We start from the raw sequence: 20735 nt of genomic DNA on the forward strand, positions 1-20735 counted from the left end.
TTTTTCTCTTCCTATCACCTCTTTCATATGGTAACGGCTGTTCTTGGATAATAGCCTGATGGTAGTATCTTACGTTGGGCAAAAAAACAACATAGCTCCTGAAAAAAAATGAAATATCCTGAGTATACTGAGTATCATTAACCTGTCAAAGAGATATTTTTTAAAAAAATTCCAGAGACAATCTATAAGATTTTAAGGTAATGGGATATTTTACAAACCACTAATAAAAGTGTGAAGAACATTCCAGCAGGCATTTATAAATACATATACTGTCATCAAATCTAGGGTTAGCTGTCTAAGAACACTGAGGTGAATTAGAAGCTGTCTTCCAGAAACTGCCATATGAAAGTGGTTGTGTGGGGTTCTGGAAAACCCATACCTGAATTAATTCTCTTTTCTTATTTATTGGCCCTGACCAATCCAGGAAAGTCTTTTGAAAGAGAAAGGGAAAAGACATGAGGTATTTAAGTAGTAAAGTAAATAATCCAAATTCCAGTAAAAAATTCAGATCATGTCAGTTGAGCACTTCTCATCAGTTCCCTTTTCATCTGAAGGACCTCACGTGCTATCTTCTTTAAAAAAGGCTTGATAATTCACAGCAGACACTACACTGTAACAAATACTTTCTTAGCTTGTACTGAGCATCCAATTAGTCTAGGTATGCTTTTATCTCCAGGTTTCTCTGTTGTAAGATCAGCTATAAATCTCATTTGCACGCCAGGCTCATTAGTCCTCCTTTCATCCCAGTCTTGCACTGGATAAGCTAAGTAACATACATCCAAAGTCCAAAAGGTTCATCTGGATTCAGCCTGTTAAGCTTCTTTCTACTCCATCATTTCCAAGACATTTTTACAAGAAGGTATTTGAAATAAAATTAAGGCCTACTGCTGACAACATTTACTGTCATACAAAAAAATTACTAAACATGTTGGAAATATAGGGATATATACTGCAAGGCATTTTAAAATGTTGGTAGTTTATTTATTAATAAAGGCGGGGAAACCCTTTTTGCAGTGGAAGGAGAAACACGGGAAAGAAGCACATCCTGGTTAAAGAAGTAGAGTTAATCTTCTGAGAAAAGAATAAAAGCTAAATGCCCATAGGCAATGAAATCATGCTACACACCCTGGTGGAGACGACATAGGTAATCCAAGCAATATCCCTGAGGGTCATGAACTAATGTTCTTGGTAATTGTTTCTGCCTCTCCATCTTCATGCTCATGCAGACATGGTGACAGACACCTCATAAGCCTCATAAGACCTTCCAAATCCTGTTGTAACAACCCTGAGATGTGTGCAACTGTCTGCACCACAAATTTATCCTTCCTTAGTTACTCTGTGTGAGAGCACCAAATGTGTCAGTTGAAAAAAGTGTTTTCTTTCACAAGGATGAATGTTTTCCTTGAAGGAACCACAGAACAGGTATTGGCTCTGAATGGAGGCTCCCTGTGTTTACAAGTATAAGCTTGATTTCCAGGAACACTCTTTTCTGCAACTTAACAGCTCTCTGCACTGCAAATAAAGCTTTTGAAGGGGAAAATTTCTTTGAAGATTTTGATTTTCCCACTTATACCAGGCTTCAGGAAGGAGAGGCATCATGGTATCCTATAAAACTGTTGGTTGGCATGAAGAAAGACAAAGCCTGTTTTATAGTATGTATTTAGAAATGGTTCAAGAGAGAGATTTACAGTTTCATTTTTGTTCATATGAACAAGCACTACTTTCTCCTTATGTCTTTATGCCATCTGTGAACCCATGGCCATCTTCCCTTAGGAGTTCTGTAACTATTGCTTGACAAACAAATGCCTCTATACTGTTTGTTCAGTTGTTTATAACCAAGCAAAACTGGTGACAAAAGCTATTCCGTTAAAGCAAGAATACTGTATGCCTACTTTTGCAGAGTTTAGATAACAAAACATTATTTCTCCTGGAAAACCCCAACTTCCTACTGTCTCAGCAGGAGTTCTCAAGGAGGGTGAGCTATCCATAAGCAGCTACCTTCATTTTCTGATTTACAGTGAAAGGCAGTGACATGACCACCTCATAGTGTAGGCTGCAACTGATACCAGTTAAAGAGACTCAATGCTCTTATTTCATAGTTATTACGGTAGCTTCAGGTCCATCTAAAACAGGCTATCAGTCCAGACATTTCACAACAAAGCTGAGATATCACAGTATAATTGTAGCACATACTGTGAACTTAAAATCATTCAGTGCCATAATCATAGAAGGTATTTAAATGCATGTTAGAATAAAACTTTCAGAAAGGAGCAGACATTTGATGAAGATAATCTACATGGAGAGTTAAAAAGCTGCATGCCTTGTGCATTTAGCAGGAAAGTATGAAAACACCTTTTGTAAACAAAGAAAAGGAGAAAATCACATTTATCTGCATGCATATTCAGATTAATGAAACGAGCTGTTTATGCTCAGCACACTTTCAGCCTAATACTCCAGCTGGAGTTACACATACTAAGTGGAACTGCAGATCACTGAAGTTGCAGGAAACCTTCCCTTGACTTCACCAAGGCCTGGAATTTTGCCAAAGAAAATTATTACTGTGAAAAATCAGCAGTGCATGACATTATGCATCCTGGCCTATATCAGAAACAGAGTGGCCAGCAGGATTAGGGATCATCCCCCTGTATTCAGCATTGGTGTGAATGCATCTAGAATCCTGCATTCAGTTCTGGGCCCCTCACGACAAGAGAGACATTGAGGTGCTGGAGCAGGTCCACAGAAGGGCATAAAGCTGGTGAAGGGTCTGGAGCACAAGTCTGATGAAAAACTGGTGAGGGAGCTGGGGTAGTTTAGTCTGGAGAAGAGAAGGCTCAGGGCGGACCTTATCACTCTCTACAGATACCTGAAAGGAGGATGGAGAGAGGTGGGGGTCAGTCCTTCTCCCAAGTAACAAGTGATAGGACAAGAGGAAACAGTCTCAAGCTGCACCAGGGGAGGTTTAGATAGGGTATCAGGAAAAGTTTTTTCACCAAAAGGGTAGTCAGGCATTGGAACAGGCTGCCCAAGGAAGTGGTGGAATCACCGTCCCTGGAAGTGTTCAAATACTGTGTAGATGAGGCCTTTAGTGACAAGGTTTAGTGGTGGTTTTGGCAGTCCTGGGGTAACAGCTGGAACTGATGATCTTCAAGACCTTTTCCAATCTAGCTGATTCTATGATTCTATGAGTATTATTCTCACACATACAATAGTATCATTACAGTTTACTTACCAAAATCCTGAGAATCTGTTCTTGCACCTGGCTGTTTAAATGGATGTACCACTTTTATCTCCACTGGTGGAAAAAATGATGGCTTCAGGCTAATTGTGACTACAACTTTTCCGGTATACTTGTTGGCTCTCCATATCATACCAGATTTCAACTCTGAATAGTACAGGTGCTCAGCAAAGAGAGACATACCAAGCAACTGATGTCTACAAGAAAAGAAAATAACACAAAATGGCACATTACCTGATACTTATATATTTACTCAGTCATATATTTCTGAGCATCTAGTTCAGTTAAGTCCACTGTTACTGACATTTACTTGCATTCTTATACATCTTATATGTATGAGAATCAGATGAGGTGCCAGACACATTCACACATAATCCAGCACACAGAATACTTCAGATTTTCAAGAAATAATAGATGCAAAATGGATAACCTGCATTTCTCATAGCTTATATGAGCTGTTATTCAGGACTGACTCAACTGACAGAGAAAGCCTAGGTATCAGCTCCAATGTAGGGAGAAACCAGCTTCGTGTCCACCATATGCAAATGGTGTTCTGCATATTTAAATCAGAAAGCCAGTAAAAACATGTATTTTTCTCATTTTGCTGTGGCCAATCCCTATTACTTATATGCCAATCTAGCCATACTGACAGAGACTGCAGTGATACAGGTGACCTTTTCCTGAGTACCTCATCAAAAAACATGCATACTATAGAGCATATGTACCACTGCAAAGCATGAAGACCAAATATCAAAGGTACCCAACAGCACATGGGTCTAACAGCCACCTCAGATGCGCTTAGCCCCAGCATTTGGGAGCAGAAAGGAACAAGTCTGTTGTGCAGAACAGTTTTCACCACATCCCCATTTGACAGCTAAGGAGGACAACAGGCTTAGAGGAGGATAGGAAGGGCCTGATCTAGCTCACTCTCTTGAGCACAGCTCAGACACCTGAGCTCACCCACTGTGACCCTGGACAAATAATTTAATCTCTGCTTTTGGCTTCCCTATCTGCATGAAAAGGCCATTAATAAACACTCAGAGAGGATTTCTAAGGATTAAGTAGTTATCATTTGCTAAAAGCTTCGAAGATGGAAAGTACTGAGTGGCAGTATTATCCTTACAACAGTGACTTTTTTCCATTTTCCCATCAGAAGTTGTAGATTTACGGTTACAGGCCATTTGCATTACACTTTATACATCTTCCCGTGTTATGAACTGATAAAATGAAAGGGAGGATGAGGAAGAGAGCTTTCATACATCCCCAGGAAATGAGTCTTTTCTTTCGGACAAGCTAAGGAAAACTCACCGCACAGAGTTTTTGAGCAAACGAACAGCTCCGCCATCATAGTTACATGACCCAATATGGGAAATGTCTTTCCCATGGTCATGTTGGATCCAGTAGAGCCTTCTGTCAACCAGATCTAGTGAGATTGCCTTTATTTTTTCTGTAGTTCTTAAAACACTTCTCACATCACTTCCACTGAGAGACAGTCGATGTATGCTTGAAACAGTACCATCTGAAGACCAAAATAATAGCCTGCAGGAAAGAGAGGCATATTTTGGAAAAAAAAAAATAAAAAACAAACAAAAACACACAAAAAAACCCAACCAATAAAAAACCCACCAAAATAAACCAAACAACCACAGCTGCAAGATCACACCACTGCTACATACCAATTTTCAGTTGTTCCTGTACACAGAAATCTTCAGTCTTACCACAATGCTTTCAGAACCAAAACTGATAATAAAAACAAAGGAATTCCTTAATACATACTCACCTATTTCAGGATCTTCCCTTAACATAGCTCTATTTAGAACTGAAATCATTTTTGACAACAAAGCATTGCCTGTTTAACAGAAGCTATGGTACCACTAAAGTTTTGTTACCATTGTTTTCTTATGTTAATAAATGTTTCTATCAGAGACTGTATGGCTGTTCAGGAGATTGTTCAGGAAGCAATGAGATCCTAGAATTTTCTCTCATGTAGGTCAAGCAGGAATCAGCCCAGCTTAACTATGATGTACTATCATCTGTCTCTCTGCTGTGTTCCAGCATATGGTCAGAGAAAGAAACCAGAACTAGCCCTTCGTTCTAAGGGGAGCTCATGCAAATTTGTGGAAAGGCATGTCTCAGGCAGATTCCCATTGCCCCCTGCCCCTGTGGAGGAATCTCCAGAAACTCTAGTTGAACATATCACTTAAGTGCTTAACTTAAAAATACCATTTCTATTATTGTTCCTGTTTCTTTTGAATTCCTGCTGGTTATAGCAACCAGTCTATGCTGTTATTAAATTAAAACAGAGTCAAAATACAACTTCAATACTCAAAACAGTCATGTACTGAAGCTACTTATATGTCAAGTTATTCATGGATTAGAACCCAGATTTACCCATGTGACTAAGGTTAACAACAGTTCTTCCAAAATAGCAAATTATCCCTCATTCATGTATATTTCATTTTTTTATTGCTTGGGTTTAGATTTTTTGTTTGGGTTTCTTCTGCTCAAAAATTCCAAGAAGTATCATCATTTTGCCTGTTTTCACAAAAATTACAGAATCTACGTACAAAACAATTTTGCATAAAGCCGTCTTCACTATGCTTAGATTAACAATTTGCTAAAGGCTCTAAAATGGATTAGATCTCACTGGCAAGGGATATAGTAAACCAGCAGAAAGAATCAACCCCTGCCTCACAGCTTTTCTGCACTGTTACATAGTCTTATAGTTTCCTCACAGTTATCATAGATTACTAATGTATAAGTGAAAATGTGTTCCAGAAAGACACCCCATATTTATACTGCCATTTTTAGACAATTAATATCTGTTTGCATTTCTGTAGAACCTGTTATTTAATAAACATCAATACTCCGGAAATTCAGAGTTCGAATGCTAGGATGCACTTTTTACAGATAAGGAAACTAAGAAACCAAGGTGGTTATAGTCTCTATGCACAACTTTTGTAAATCAGTGTATGGACAGAAGATTATAGTTTATTACTGACTTACTAGCCTCCCTGAAAGGACATGAGTGCAGATTTTATGCATGGTGAATCACACCTAGGTGAATATACGCACTTGTGTCTCCCCAGACTTTTGCATAACTTGAGCAAATATATCCCTATAATGCTATTTGTAGCATATTTTGATGGCATTTGACAGTGATTTTGATGACTTCTGAATATTTCGAAGACTGGAAAATACTACATTTAATAGCAAATCAGAAAATATTACATATACTGATATTCAGACCTTTAAATCCTACCCAAGTGACAAGACTCCAAAGAATATTAGCAATGCTCCTGGCATTAGAAGATTGGTTTATGTATAAATGTACTAGGAAAGGACACAAAAGCTTTAATATTAAAAGAGTTTCACACACTGCGGAGCAACTTTACTATTAATCAGAAGTGGCAACAAAAACATGTTTTGGCTGTACAAAAGAGAAGCATCTCAAAGTCTTCTAAAGCTTTTATCTTTGCAATTTTAATGGAAGAGGCTTATATGTAAAGAGAAATTATCATAGCGAGACCACTGTGACAGCTCACACTGATAACTCGTGGGGTGGCCAAACTTCTCATGTGAGTATGGTTCTCAGTGTAAAAGGCTTGAAGCTGAAAGAAGCATTTCTATGAAGGCCAAATTACTAGTGACAGAAGTACCAGTGGTAGATTCAGAACCAATATTCAGAGCAACTGACAAAGAGACAAGAGAAACAGGAGTGCAGCTTTCAGTTTAGACTTTTTTCTCAGAAAGTACACCAATTTATATTCTAAATGTGCCAAGTCCGGGGCAAAAGGAGCTCCCAGCATTTACAGGCATCATTCCCCTTTGGTGCTCTCTGCTTTCCTGCTTTCTCTGCCTTGAAATTTTGCTGACTTTGAGAAAGAACAAGCAATGCATCTTTTGCCTCAGCTCTCCTCACTAGCAAAATTTTCCCTGATGACCAACAGGTATAGATTCTGCATTAGACTTCAGAAGGCTTTTCTCACACACTTCTCTATTTATCTCTTATATGCTTATTAATCTTTTATCTTTTGTCAAAGTTCAGGGAGGTATTGGACTATAGATAATACACTGTGCACAGATTAGCCCAGCAGCCTATAAACCACAGTCATAGTACTTAGCATATTTCGAGCCCATTTCAATTAAAACTACTAACCTAGTTAAAATTACCTTTGCTCAGCATCAATGGTAATCCTTGTGGGATGACCAGCACCTCTTAGAAGAATTCTTCGTTTCTTCCCATTCATGTCCGTTGCTTCTATGGTTGCTTTCTGTCTATTGGCCCAGAAAATGTCTTGATTTACCCAGTCAATAGCAAACCCTGAAATGCCTTTGTCTATGTAACATAACCTCTGTAAACAAAAGAAAGAAGTTGACAACAAGAAGCATCCCAATGATTACCCTAAACTAGGCTTTCAATATAAGGAATGGAGTGCCAGACTGAAGATTCCCATTTCATTCCTCTGCCTGCTTCATTTTCTCTCACTCCTGTAGATCCTTTGTCTTATTTTTCTAGTCCCTTTCATTTGGTCCTTGTACTTACACATCTTCTGAATTGAGTGACCCCATGCAAAAGGGAAAACTTTTCTCCATGAGAACTACATTGGACTAACCTTTTAGCTACAACTTCTTGCATTTGGCACACTATGAAATACCAAGACCTATACTGTTACAGATGAAAAGCCTCCTAACAGACTGTTGCTGGACCCTGATCCCTAAAAATCAATTTAAAATACATCAGTGAAGACTCCACATGGGTACACAAACCCTAACAATCTCAAACAAAAGAAGGCTCTCCCGGTGTTAGAGTTCAGCCACAGCAGCCTGTCTGCCCTTCTTAATCAGGCAGATGCAATGAACTGCATAGCTTTTTCTGAACAAAGGATGAAGTGCTAAAAGAAGCGTTTATGCAACTATAGAAACCAATAGAAGGTTTGATAAAAAATTACTAGGAATTCAAGCATATTCTTCTCATAGTATTTGTGCCAGTTTGAGTTACAGTAATCTGGAAGACAAACTTCCATAATGCCAGGGATTAATTTAAAAATGTTAGAAACATTATTGTCTTCAAAGCTTTAGTTTGTCTGAGTTTCCTTTCCTTCATTTTTAACACCCCTTCACTTAAACCACAGAAAATACTAAATGTATTCTAAACGCCAGTAAAACAGCCTAGATTCAGGAACGTAACTATTACAACAGCAAAAGGTATTAAATAAGTCTGAAGTGCTAATCAATGAACAGGAATGGCAGCATTGTACCTAAAGAGCAGGGGGTTTCCTTAGACGGTTTTATGCCCCCTAACTTGGAGAATTCCAGAAAATTTATTACTTTACCTCTTGTTTTGTGCCATTCAGGTGAATTCTTTGAAGTAGTTGCCTTTCAAAGTCTACCCAATACACTTTCTCTTCTGTATAATGAAAATCCATAAGCATTGACTGACCTGTGTCAGTCACCAATCTTTCATGATTGGTCCCTTCAGTGTCAATTCTAAAGATGGCATTTCCATGGCTAAATAGTAGGAATGGCGCAGGGTCTGCAAAAGAGACCAATTAATGGATAAGCATTGTATTTTTTCTGTGTTAAATTCTCATCAGTATTTTTGTAGCCAAAGAGAAAGTTCAGGATCTAACCATCTGTCTTGTATTTTAACGATAACCTTCTAGGCATATCTCAGAGAGCCAATACAACATAAATTTAATGGTCCTTTCACATTTAATGCTGAAAGTTAGGTCAAAAATCTGAGTCATGAAACTGAGATTGCAGTGTCTGTTAGCCAGTAATGGCAAAACCTACAGCCTAGTCTAAGGTCAGAAGAACCACTGCATGCTTGCCTACAGAGGTTGCAAGAATTATGCCATGGATGCATCCCTAAATTGAAGACTGCTTCCAACTATTGTACTATAGCAAGAATTTATCACAGGCAGGTGGTTTGGAGTCTCAATTTAGCTATCTGAACAGGGAAATTGAAAATCCCAAGACAGGGCAAAGGTAGAAGCAAGAGTCTGTGGAAGTTTCTTGTGATGCAGAAGGCTGAAGGAAGCCAGAAGATCTATACCTAAAACTTCTACGGCTCAACACCAACTACTTGTTCCAGACAAAAACTATATTCAAATTGAGTGAAGGGTAAAAGAGTATTAGTAAGATAACAAAAAAGTGTTAAAATGAAAGGCGCTCCAATTATGACCTATGCTCTAGAAATCCAACTAAGGTTGAAAGTGGTGAGTAACAAAGATGGTCCAAATAGTCTTAATGTAGCCTTAAAACCAGGTGATAGGTATGGAAGTATAATTAGTTGGACAGAATGCTTGGGGCTGCAGATTACATTACCAAGGTTTTATCAAGTTTCTTTGTTATTTTTAGGGTTTCACCATAGAGCAAGGTTAATATTACCCTAGGAACCTTAACTGCATTTCCAAACCAGAATGGTTTTCATTTAGGCAATTTGAGTATCATGGATATCTGCCAAGTGTGTAGCAGAGGAAATGAGTTTTTTAGGTAACCAGACACAATTAGCCTTCATTTTAAAAAGAAGCATTTATATATATATATATATGAAAAAAAAGAGGGTGTACAGCCTACTCCTTAATTTACCAACAATAGCATTCAAAGAAATCTGATAATCTGATTGCGGTGAGAATGGTGGGGGTATCTAACACAGTTGCTTGAAACAACAGATCATGGCATACAAGTAATGCTCTAACCAAGTAACAGTAAAATGAGATTATTGCTATAGAACCAACAGAATGACAGCTTTCAAGCCTGTGCAATGACTTGCTGAATTGATCTTCCTGAGGTGCAGAAGCAACTCTCTATTTATCAGGTAAGGATGCCATCAAAGACTCAAAGGTACATTTTCATAAGTTTTCTTGCACAGTTATCTTTGAAAATTAAACTCTTTTTTATTGGCCAGTTTAGCAAACTTTTAGCTAAATATTTTTATTATTAGTATGAAACCTGGGGCTTTAAACTGAACAGATTTTACCTGTCCAAATTTTAGCCAGATGCTCCAGCTTCATCATGATTGCAAGGTTGTTTGATGCAACCCCTTTCACAGCAGAGAAATGAGACCAATTTTGATTTCTCCAAGTGAAGAAAGTTCTGACAAGCACCCAAGATGCCATTTTCTCCTGTTTACAATTTTGTTTCTATCCTAACAGACTGCTGTATCTTAAGTGTCAAGCTATCACTCAGTTATAACAGCTGCTTCTAGGATTTTAGTGACTCCATTTTTCTGCTGCTATTTGCACTGAGCAACCCCCCATGTGAGAATATTTAAACTCTGAAGACTTGCGTTACGTAAACAGTACATGAAAGGTGAGGTGCGGCAAGGTTGATTTATCTCAGGAATTTGGCAGCTGTACTGCCTGTGTTTTTGCCAATTAGTTGACTAAGAGCATTTATATAGTTTGGTTTTGTCCTTTCCACTCTTTGAATTTCCTATCGGGCACCTGTGAATGACAGTTGCAAATGGATTAGGGACCAAACAATCAAACTTTTATTGCAGAGGCACCAGTCAGATTTGGGTCTTAATTTTGTCAAGGGTTTAATTGACAGGTAAACAACACAGGCATTAAAGAGCTTCCTGTCTTTAAAACATGAGGGTATTTCACTTAGTGTACCCCCTACAGGAAGGTTTATACCTAACATAAATGTTCTTTATCTACCACAGCGTCTCCTGAACAATCAGTCATTTTCTCCTGGTGCTACAAATGTCAGTAATAACATTTTTAAAAAAGTTGAAGTCCTCAGGTAGGATTGTTCTTTGAAAGATACTTGTGCAGAAATATCACTGTGGGGTAGGGTAACATGTTTGGTTTCACTTCAGTACAAAAAATAGTTAATTAAAAAAAAATCTATCTATCTTTGTGAGTCATGTGTTTCTGTCAATGACTCTAGGAGTTGACTAAAGTAACTGTGTTGGCGCTAATTTGGGAGCTGCACAGAATACTTTTACCCACGTTCATAGTCCCAGAGTCTACATACACAGGAACTCAAGCACATCTCCTACTTCCTAGGTCAGAAACATGCCCTGTCAGATCATATCTTTGCATTCACAAGAGTCCCAGGTAAAAATTAGGCAGAAAAAAAAAAACAGTGCTCCTGGATAAGAAGGGAGCTTTAACATATCCCAGGAAAGAACCAAAACCAAACATTCAGGAAACCCAGGAGGAGAGGCGAGAGGTGAAATCCATAGCACTCGTACCTTGTACTCTAGATGCAACATAGGATTAAACCAATCAATAAAATCCAACTAGAATTTTTTCCCTAGGTAGCATCTGTTGAGGATATAATTAAGGTTATTCAAAGGCCACAACTGTGTATGTTCTCCTCTTTGAAAGGCTAAAAATTTTTGATATTTAAATGCTTCTTACGCATCAAAAACTATTTATACATTCAGAACAGAACAAGGAATAGAAAGAACTCACAGTAGCATTCATTTTTATTAAGAAACTGCTAATGGACCAAACCAAAATTAAGGGTTTCCTGCTTTTGATTTCACAGCACTGCCCCTATAACCTAAACAAACTGGAAAGACATCAACACCAAGAGATTGAAAGAGGCAAAGGTAACAAAATCTTATGTACTGCTGCATTTTCCTGGAAGCAGTAAGGATAAGAGAGTTTACAGTTCTGAGCACACAGAGAGAGTGTTTCGACTAAACTGGAAGTCATTGTTTAGTTTTGTTTGTTTGTTTCTGTATGTTCATTCATCTTCCCACCACCATACTTTCCATTCTTCACCATCACTCTTCTGTAGAACCCACTTTGGCCTTGCCATTTACCTACACAGTACAAGAGGCAGTTTTCCACCAGTGAAAAAGAACACCCCAGGCACTGTGAGTAGGGACCAGCCAGGCATGGTTCTCCTTGAAAAATAATGCTACTTAAATATCTAAAGCTCTTTTTTCATTAGTAAAAGAGAAAATTACCTTACCATTCACATAGCAAGACCTTTTGTCAATGTCCAAAGTGTAGCCAGGCAAACAGGAGCAGATGTAGGATCCTGGAACATTGATACAGGTTTGGCCACAGGTTCCCAAACCGCCTTCAAGGCATTCATCAATATCTGAAACACATTGTTGAACGGATGAAGAAAATTCAGCTAGCAAAAGTAGCAAAGAGAAAGAATACCCTTGACATAATAAATTGGTCACAGAATTTAATATCTCTTCATTAAAAAAGGAAAGGATGGCTGTATTGTTTCATGCATTAGTTTCAGAATTACTGTTTTGTCCATTGTCAAATGCACAGTGATTTTATTTTTCATTAAAAAAGTGTCCAAGGGAATTACCGTTCTCCTGGTGTCTGGGCACTCTGGTCTCATTGCCCAAACACAGGGAACAGACTTGACTTGTTCTCTATTTCTGTGACTTGCATTACTGTTTGCTATGCAAATGCTGCCTGCAGCTGCTTCATTTTATCTTTACCCTCTTTCCACAGTAATAATTTTGCCAACAAATTACCAAACTTTAGGAAACAGCAAAACAGCAAACAGGCTGCCACAGCATTGAGTTCCACAGTAAGCTCTTTTTGGTTTGAGCCAAACACACATACAAAACCCCAAAACCCCCACAGTATTCTGACAGCAACAAGCCCAAGCCAAGGCAACAAGCAAATTAATTAGAAACTGGGCTTTTAACTGGTAGGGTAGGCTACAGCCTTTAGGAATTAAAAGATACTTAACATATTTATGGTGATTTATCAGGGGTTGAGGCAGTAACTATTAATTAAGTCCTAAATTAAGGACTTTATTTTTCAGAGAAAAGTCACCTCTGAAGAGCATATTTTGAACTAATAGGAAAGAAATTAACCCCTTTGGTGTTACCATGGATGATTGTCCTAGAAAATTCAGATAAATTTCAGTTCCTACTGAAAACAAATGCATCTGATAGTAACTTCCTGAGGTGCTTCACATTTGACAGTACCACATCCTGGTATATTTCTTGTATAACTGCTGTGAGGGTTGCTCTAAAGAGTAGCTTTTTCCTTCCCCAAGTTCTGTTTGATGTCAGTGACTTTTGTTCTGGGTTTGACTGTCTGACTTTGCACATATAGGAAAAAAAGGAATCAATACAAATTATTTTAAAGACACATTTGATTGATTAAGTCACTGAAGGACATTGGCTCATAGCCAAAACTACATATATGTATTGAGTTATTCCAAGGATAGCGCACAATATTTTTTTTTCCCTGTATCCCTGATCAAGAATTTAGGGCAATGGAAATGCTTCCCCATGGGTAACTTGTCCGAGATTATTTGAATCAAGTGCAAATCACCACAGTATTTCAGGAGGAGCATTAGGTGAGGATTCCCCTAGTTCAAAGGTCAGAAATGGTACCTCATGATAGCTACAAGGAACTGCAACTTAACCAGCTCACACCAGCACTTTGAATTAAATTTCTAGGGAAAGCCAAACAACCAGATCTCTGATATCCCATGGGTCTGGGAAACTTGCTTCTTTAAACCCTTTAAAAAACTACGTGTAGCAGAAAATGTTTTGGGGCTTCTTGTGTGTCAGGTATCAAAGTTGTTCATAAGAATGTTAGAAGTTTACAGCCACATAAGGTATCTGTACAGACTAAGTGATGTTTCCAAATTGTTTTCAGAGTTCTCCCACAATCTTATGCTCCACATAGCAGAAGAACTAATTTGACAATGTACGAAATGTAATCGGAGCACATGCAACTGATTTCTGTTGAACAGATTATGAAGGTAAAGCAGAAGCATTTTCAGCAACTTAATTCCATAAAGCACTCTAACTCTAACCCACAATCTTCTTCAAGCAATCTGCTTTCAGGAGCATATTTTCCCACACATACTAGAGATGCACATGCCATTCTCCACCGCATTAAAAGAATAACTCCTCCAAATTCCCTCTAGAAAGGTTTGACTATCTTAGAAATTTGTTAATGGGCTACAGAAACCAAGAGCTCCAGGTCACCAATTTAAAACTAGCTACTCCTGACTAACATTGCCTGCATGTGATTTAAACTAAAGGGCTCTTTGGGAGCCTATAGAGGAGGGCTTTGGTGACCTCAGCTCATTGTCACAGCTGCTGTCAGTAGCAGCGGAGACCTGAAGGAGTCTGCAGGTATGGACAGTGTTTGCATCTCTCCTTGATGCACTGGTTTTCAAATGGAGCAACTGGCTGTCTAAGCTGGACAGCTAATCTGATCTGGTCACCAGTACAAAAGTAGGTACAAGCCTGTGTTGATAAAGGCTACAGTGTAGTTTATGACAGTCAATGTACTTTTATGACAATAGTATCTTGTTAAATAAACCTGATATTATTCCTATAAGGAAATCACAAGTATGGGTGATGAAGGCGACTGTGTAGATGTAACATTGCTAAAAACAGAGAGCAATGTGAAACACTGATGAGAGAACTATTATTTGATCGACAAAGAGTACATTAAAGAAGAATAAGAAAGGTAGGTCTGACCTACAGATTGTGTTCATACTGGACAGAAAAGTTACCTTTTAGCATGTTACTGGGCAAGAAAATTCAAATCACAACACATATAAACACAGGAGAAATGAATGACTGTGGAGAAATAATTTTACTTCTGTGTAAAACAATGTTGAGACTGTATTGGCACACTGCTTGTATTTCTTAGATATTGGTTGTTACAGGGTCCTGGAAAATTAGGAGGTATATACAACAAGGATATAAAGTGTGATTTGAAGGTAAGGAAAATTGCCTTTCCGTGAGACACTTAACTCAATCTGCTTAGATTATCAGAAAGGGTCTTGGGAGAAGGATTAATCATAGTATGTAAATACCTTCATAAAGAAAAATACCTTATTTTCTAAAGGACACTACAACCTTTTGCAGGAAAGTTTTAATAAGGACTGATGGCTGAGAATTGAAGTCAGAGAAATCAGATTTAGATATTAAGTTCACATTTTAACAGGAAGTGTGATTCGCTCAGGGAACTAGCTACCAAGAAAAACTGTGAAGGTATGGAAAATGTCTGGGGATATACTCAAGTCAGGATCAGATTGGGAAGACATACTTTAACCAAGCACAGATTACTGAGCTATGTACCTAGGTAACTTGGTACAACGACCTGTTATTTACAGGATGGATTTTCTAGCTTTATATGAGTGTACAAAACAGACTCTCCAAGAAAGAGCATGCTCATTGATCAGTCTACAAGAATTTACACTGCCTCCCAGTAATTGTTCTTGAAGAAAGGATTTCGGGGTTATCAATCTGCCCATTTTCATCACCACCAAAGTTCACATAATAAAGCAACTCTCACCCATGCTGAAAAGCAAGCAATCACCCCAGCTGAAGAAAGGCTATAAAGGAAGAATAACAGTTCAATAAAAGACGAGGGGTTCAGTGGTGACAGACAGCTCAGCCACCGGAGAATGCCCCTTCCAGAGGTAAACAGGAAACACCAACAGACACAGCACTATTATAAAACATGTCACAGCACTATGAACATTCAGCTTTTATGGTGCTAACAATGGAAGAGGGTCCTATGCTCTCTTCTTTGCTTAAAGTACAAAAAAAAAAGAAAAGAAAGAGGGAGAGGGGAAGGCTGTTTCTTAAGGTTTAGGAGAACCTGATCATAAAACCATCCATCAGGTGTAACTAGCAGTGCTTTCACCTGCACTCTTAGTGCCAAAGCAATTCACGGAGTTGCATCCTCCTGTAGCTGTTTTACGTGTCCTGGCAACCACATCCCCTGGTGGGAACTTTACCCTGTGAAAGAAATCGGCTTAGGGAACACAAAAGCTGTCTGCAATGCCCTGACAGCCAGCCTTGAAAGGAAGAATGAGGTTCTGGTCAGTTCTCAAAGGCTTCTTTATGCAAAAAATGCCTTGAGAATCAGCAAAACCGATGAATCATGTCATCATGATGTTTGCAGCTCTCAATGACTTTGCATACAAATACGCTACTTTATTGAGAGTCCTGAGAAATGCTCTGATTGCAGAAGGTGAAACATTAGTATGCCTGGCAGGGATACAGAGGAACCACAGTGAGCCAGAACTTGCTTTTCATTATGGCCCCAAATACATACATTATATACATAAAATATGCATGTGCAGATACACACATTCAAATAACCTCGTTCAAATTTGGCTCCTTTGGATCTGGGCTGGGAATTAATTCAGTTTGCTGTATCTAGCCACCACCACAATCTCTTCAGTAAGGTTGAACATGAAATTTCATATGGGTTACAAAGAAAGCAGCCCATGCTTTTTACCTATTTTGTTAAAAGCATACATCTCAAAGAGTACAAGATAGCCAGAAATGGAAAAATGTGTTCCATCTCTCAGCAGGCCACAGGAAGATAGATGAGGCACAGCTCAGTATCTTCTCTCTCTGATTTTGAATGAGGTTTATAGCACAACCTGATCACCCACAATTCTTTAAAGATAGATGCTGCGAAGTGCTCAAATACTATGGTAAGAAATACAGTGTGAATACAATAAGGTCATTACCAACTCCTGAACTCTTCCAGTCCAGAGCCACAGAGGTGATCATATCACAGATATGACAGCAATCATATGATTTAATCAAGTGTAAAGTAGAATCAAATTTAGACTAGAAATAAAATTTAGAAAACATTTTTAGATATCTTGAAAAGAAAAGGTAAAAAAATATCTCAAGGGACTACGGTGTCTTGAATTTTTTACCCATCTGGACTCAGACCTCAAAGGTTTGGGCACTGAAAAAAAAAAAATAAAAATTGGGTTTTGTCTTCAGAATAAATTCTATGTGTAAATTAGTAACTACAAAATGGATGTCTGTTTTCTGGATCATGTAACTTGCAAGATAATATTTACTGGCTTGCCTTTCAAAGATGAAGTTAATGAGGCTGTCACTTGGCCCTCTTTGAAAAACATCAACAAATACCATCATCTAGATCCCTTTAAAATCAGGTTTCAACCTGGATACTAGAAAGCAGTCAGTTTTGTTTAAAACAGAACACAAAATTAATATCTTCTATTTTCTACTGAGCAAAACTGATGATGAGTCTTGTAGTATTAACCAATGGTCCTGGAGTCTGTCCCTTAGCCCTGTTCAGGGTTAAGCTTCATGTGATGTGTGATACCACTTCTGTCACTTCTTGTACCAGATTTATCTCCTTCATTTTTTGATATAAGTTTTTACAGCTAAAGATAATAATTGTCCACATTCAGCTGTATCCAATTTCCAGAGAATTCAATGGGAATCTTCTTGTGAATTGGTCTGTGGGCTCAGACCCATATTCAAGAATTCCTCACTACTATTTAGTAACAATGTTTTCAAGCATCTTTCCTCAGGGCAGTGTAATATGAAGTGAGCTAGCTGAAAGACAGCTATTGAAAACAAGGAAACAAGCATGCCTTGACTGCAGCTCTTCTGAAATACAGGGGGATACAGTAGGGTCTCAACAGATTTATCCCTATGTCTGAGCAGAGGTAGACAACATAGTTATCCATTTCACTGGCTCTTACTACTCCTCATGCAATGTTGCAAAGAAAGGATAACTTAAGGTTCTGGCACTTCATATTTCGCAGAATATAACATAAGTTTTAACAGTATGTGTTCAGAAGGCTTTATGGAGCAAAGTGAAGCCAGGATTTAGCTAATTAAAATAAATTTAAAATGTAACACAAAGAGGAATAACTTAATATTCCTCATCAGTAGTGCTGCATGGCAGGAGAGTGGTGAACAGTTAGAAATAAAGAAGGAAAGCTTGAGACACAGAAAGAAGCATCTGACCAAAAAAGCTGACCTATATAGCTGCAGTTGTCACCTTCAATTGCAAGCTGTAGCTCTGCAGGAATGTGCTGTATGTTAGCCCTGAAGAAGTGACAAGGTCTAATCAGTTAATGCCAGAAGTTAGTACAGATGCGTGGAATTTAAGATAAAACTTCAATTTGTGGGTTGTGTTTTGCCTTCTTCAAAAACTTTTTAACAATATTGATGTTTGTTTGGTTTTTTTTCTAGTAAAAGTCTCCCTTTGTTTTTAAAACTGACAAAGTGATATTTCAAAGTCAGCCCTGAAGCCAAAGTACACCTCCAATATCCGGAACATAATATCTTTACCTAGGATAGGCCAAGACTGACAGGCATTAATGTCTAGTCTAAAGCTGATAATGCAAGAGGCTGCTGTAGGGGTTCCTTCAGATAAACAGTGACACGTGGGAAACTTTTTGGTCTTGAGTGGTGAAAGCATCTGTACAACATGAGAGAATAAAGGAGTTAAAGGAGTACTTCAGGAAGGCACAGACAACTGATTCCAATAGGCATAAGGCCCATCTTCTGGTGTACCACACATGCAGAAATCAAAGCACTCACAGGACCAACTCTGAACATGTTATTACCTTGTAGAAATAACAACACCTGTGTAGCCCAGACTGTGTAACATAGAATCGGTGAAAGATGAGATGTGCTAGGGTATCTTCTTAATTAGAGACCATTGCATTACAGGGGATTAAGCAAAGGTGAAATTCTGACATGAAATGTAAGACCGAAGGGTGCTTTGGTGGAATAGATTCCTCCTGTCCTTTCCTCTGCTTGCTGGATACACAGGTCATGCTCTGACCAGAAGACCGGATCTATGATATTCTAGTTCATTACTTATGTGAGAGAGAGGGTGCAGTGGAAGCAAGTGGTAGGAAGCTGTAGGCAGGCTTTGAAGGTGGGCATAAAAGTGGTGAGTGGGAGACATGACTCATACTACTGAACTGTGAACAGTGACAGCAAGCTGAACTGTGGCTTGGCAACCATTCTTGGTGAGCTGTAATAAATATACCAATTGTAAAATGTTCTTTATCGTCTGTGACTGAGGTGGCATCTCGCCAGCCATAAGGACTACCATGAACTGGAAAGGTGTCTGCTGTCTGTTAGTGAATTGTTACAAGCCACACTTACTGGAAAGTGTGTAGGCTTTTCTAGATTTATTTTCCATACTGGCACTACGGATGAAGGTCTAGGTTGTTCTCTTCTTACGTTGCTAAATAGCTCACTTCTTAATTAGTTCCTTTTATTTCTAGGGATAGTCAAAGATCAAAGACCTTCTCATCCTGTGGACGGATAATGAAATCTAACCCTAAATGTCTCACATAATTTTATACAGCTATTTTAAGAGATATTATTTGGATCCTGACTTGGTATGCCAAGAGAGAAGAGGCCTTTCAGAGGGGCCCACAACAGCAAAGTTTGTAAGACAGAAAGTATGGGAAGACAGGTCATGAGGTTAGAACAAGACTAGTCTGGTAAATGAATGTATCCATTTATCAGCAAGTTATGGTAGATTGGAAACACTTTTGCAATTTTTGTCATTGCCATCTTGATTTAATCATTTATTTTAAGCTGATGTCAGAACAGGGGACTCAGTTACCTTTAAATAACCCATCTTTCTTAGACCCCAGTGAAAACATGCAACCTTCTTCCTCTAAAGGAAAACGGTCTGGGCTACACAGGAGTTATTAGTCTTACAAAAGACCTCTATTACTATTTCTTGCAAAGTTTGATGAACTATTTGTCATTCCATTTTGGTGCTTTACCTAGAGCCACCCCCATTCATACAGAAGCTGAATGTGTCTAATTTTCAAGAGAAAAGACATAATGCAGGATAGATTACGTCTCTATTAGAGGAAGAGTGATGCGCAACAATATGCAAAATATGTCAACTGGGATAAAAAAGTACATCTTTGAAGGCTTTTAAATGTCAGTATTTAGAGTGCGTTTTGACTCGTCAAACAATAGCCAAGCAATTCCCTTCATGTCAGAAGGATTCTTTCACAATACATGAGCTCTTAATTGGGCAAAGCAATAATGTAGAAGTCATAACCAATGTACATCATAGTTAGCTTGTGGAAGCTATCTACATACTAGCAAATGGTGTGGACCCATAGGACTGGATCCATAAGGTGCAACAGTTGCTGAAGGTATGACATGTACACTGTATATATTTCAGGTTGAGGTTATGGAGAACCAAGTCTACTCTGGTCCCATGGACCAAATGGCCATCAACAGTGCAGAGGATAGATGCTCTCCTATGGGAACAATTTCTGGTTTAGGTTGGCCAAAAGGGAATCCAGTTTGTACACATTGAGAGTGCTCCACGGTGTGAAGACAAGCATAGTAAGAGGTGGCAGAAAGGAGATTAGTTTCAGAAGTATGCTTTTCCTTTGAATTGAAGTATGCTTCTCATTTGAATTGAAGTATCAGTGTGGAAGCACCCTAGGTGTGTTTGGCTCTCAGATAAAACTTCAGTCAGCTTTATAATTTGCACCAAAAAAAAGACCAAGCTCCTCCTCTGTGAACACGAGTGCATTTAACATGCATACTTGTATTTTCAGCTTACAAGATGGCATTTCTTGGCAGAATGCGCAGAGGAGGCACCTGTTATTGATTTAATGGAATCATGTCAAGAACTGAGTCAGAGCCTCTGAAGCCCAAGCAATCTAAGGCAAAAGCATTAACTCCATGTATTAGGTCTGTTTGCTTGAATCCTTACAGAGTGCTTCCTCATCTCCTTACTGC

General features: G+C 38.5%; 1 protein-coding gene across 7 annotated transcripts in view; it reads right to left on the minus strand.

Moving 5' to 3' along the window:
• Positions 1 to 20735, minus strand: part of EGF (epidermal growth factor) — a 59304-nt gene that overhangs the window by 37161 nt on the left and 1408 nt on the right. For all 7 annotated transcript variants that reach the window (XR_008971583.1, XR_008971582.1, XM_057404541.1 and 4 more), the window contains exons 2-6: positions 12173 to 12304; positions 8572 to 8771; positions 7409 to 7590; positions 4544 to 4774; positions 3230 to 3432 (exon numbers count right to left, since the gene is read on the minus strand). Coding sequence is in view for 5 of the 7 variants with exons in the window: in XM_057404541.1 (XP_057260524.1) it covers positions 3230 to 3432; positions 4544 to 4774; positions 7409 to 7590; positions 8572 to 8771; positions 12173 to 12304 (948 nt within the window). In the remaining 2 variants the exon portion in view is untranslated. The remainder of the gene's footprint in view (positions 1 to 3229; positions 3433 to 4543; positions 4775 to 7408; positions 7591 to 8571; positions 8772 to 12172; positions 12305 to 20735) is intronic.

Source organism: Pezoporus wallicus, unplaced genomic scaffold (assembly GCF_028554395.1).
Source record: "Pezoporus wallicus isolate ANWC-B61680 ecotype Strahan unplaced genomic scaffold, APGP_CSIRO_Pwel_v1 contig_1583, whole genome shotgun sequence".
Classification (NCBI taxonomy): domain Eukaryota; kingdom Metazoa; phylum Chordata; class Aves; order Psittaciformes; family Psittacidae; genus Pezoporus; species Pezoporus wallicus.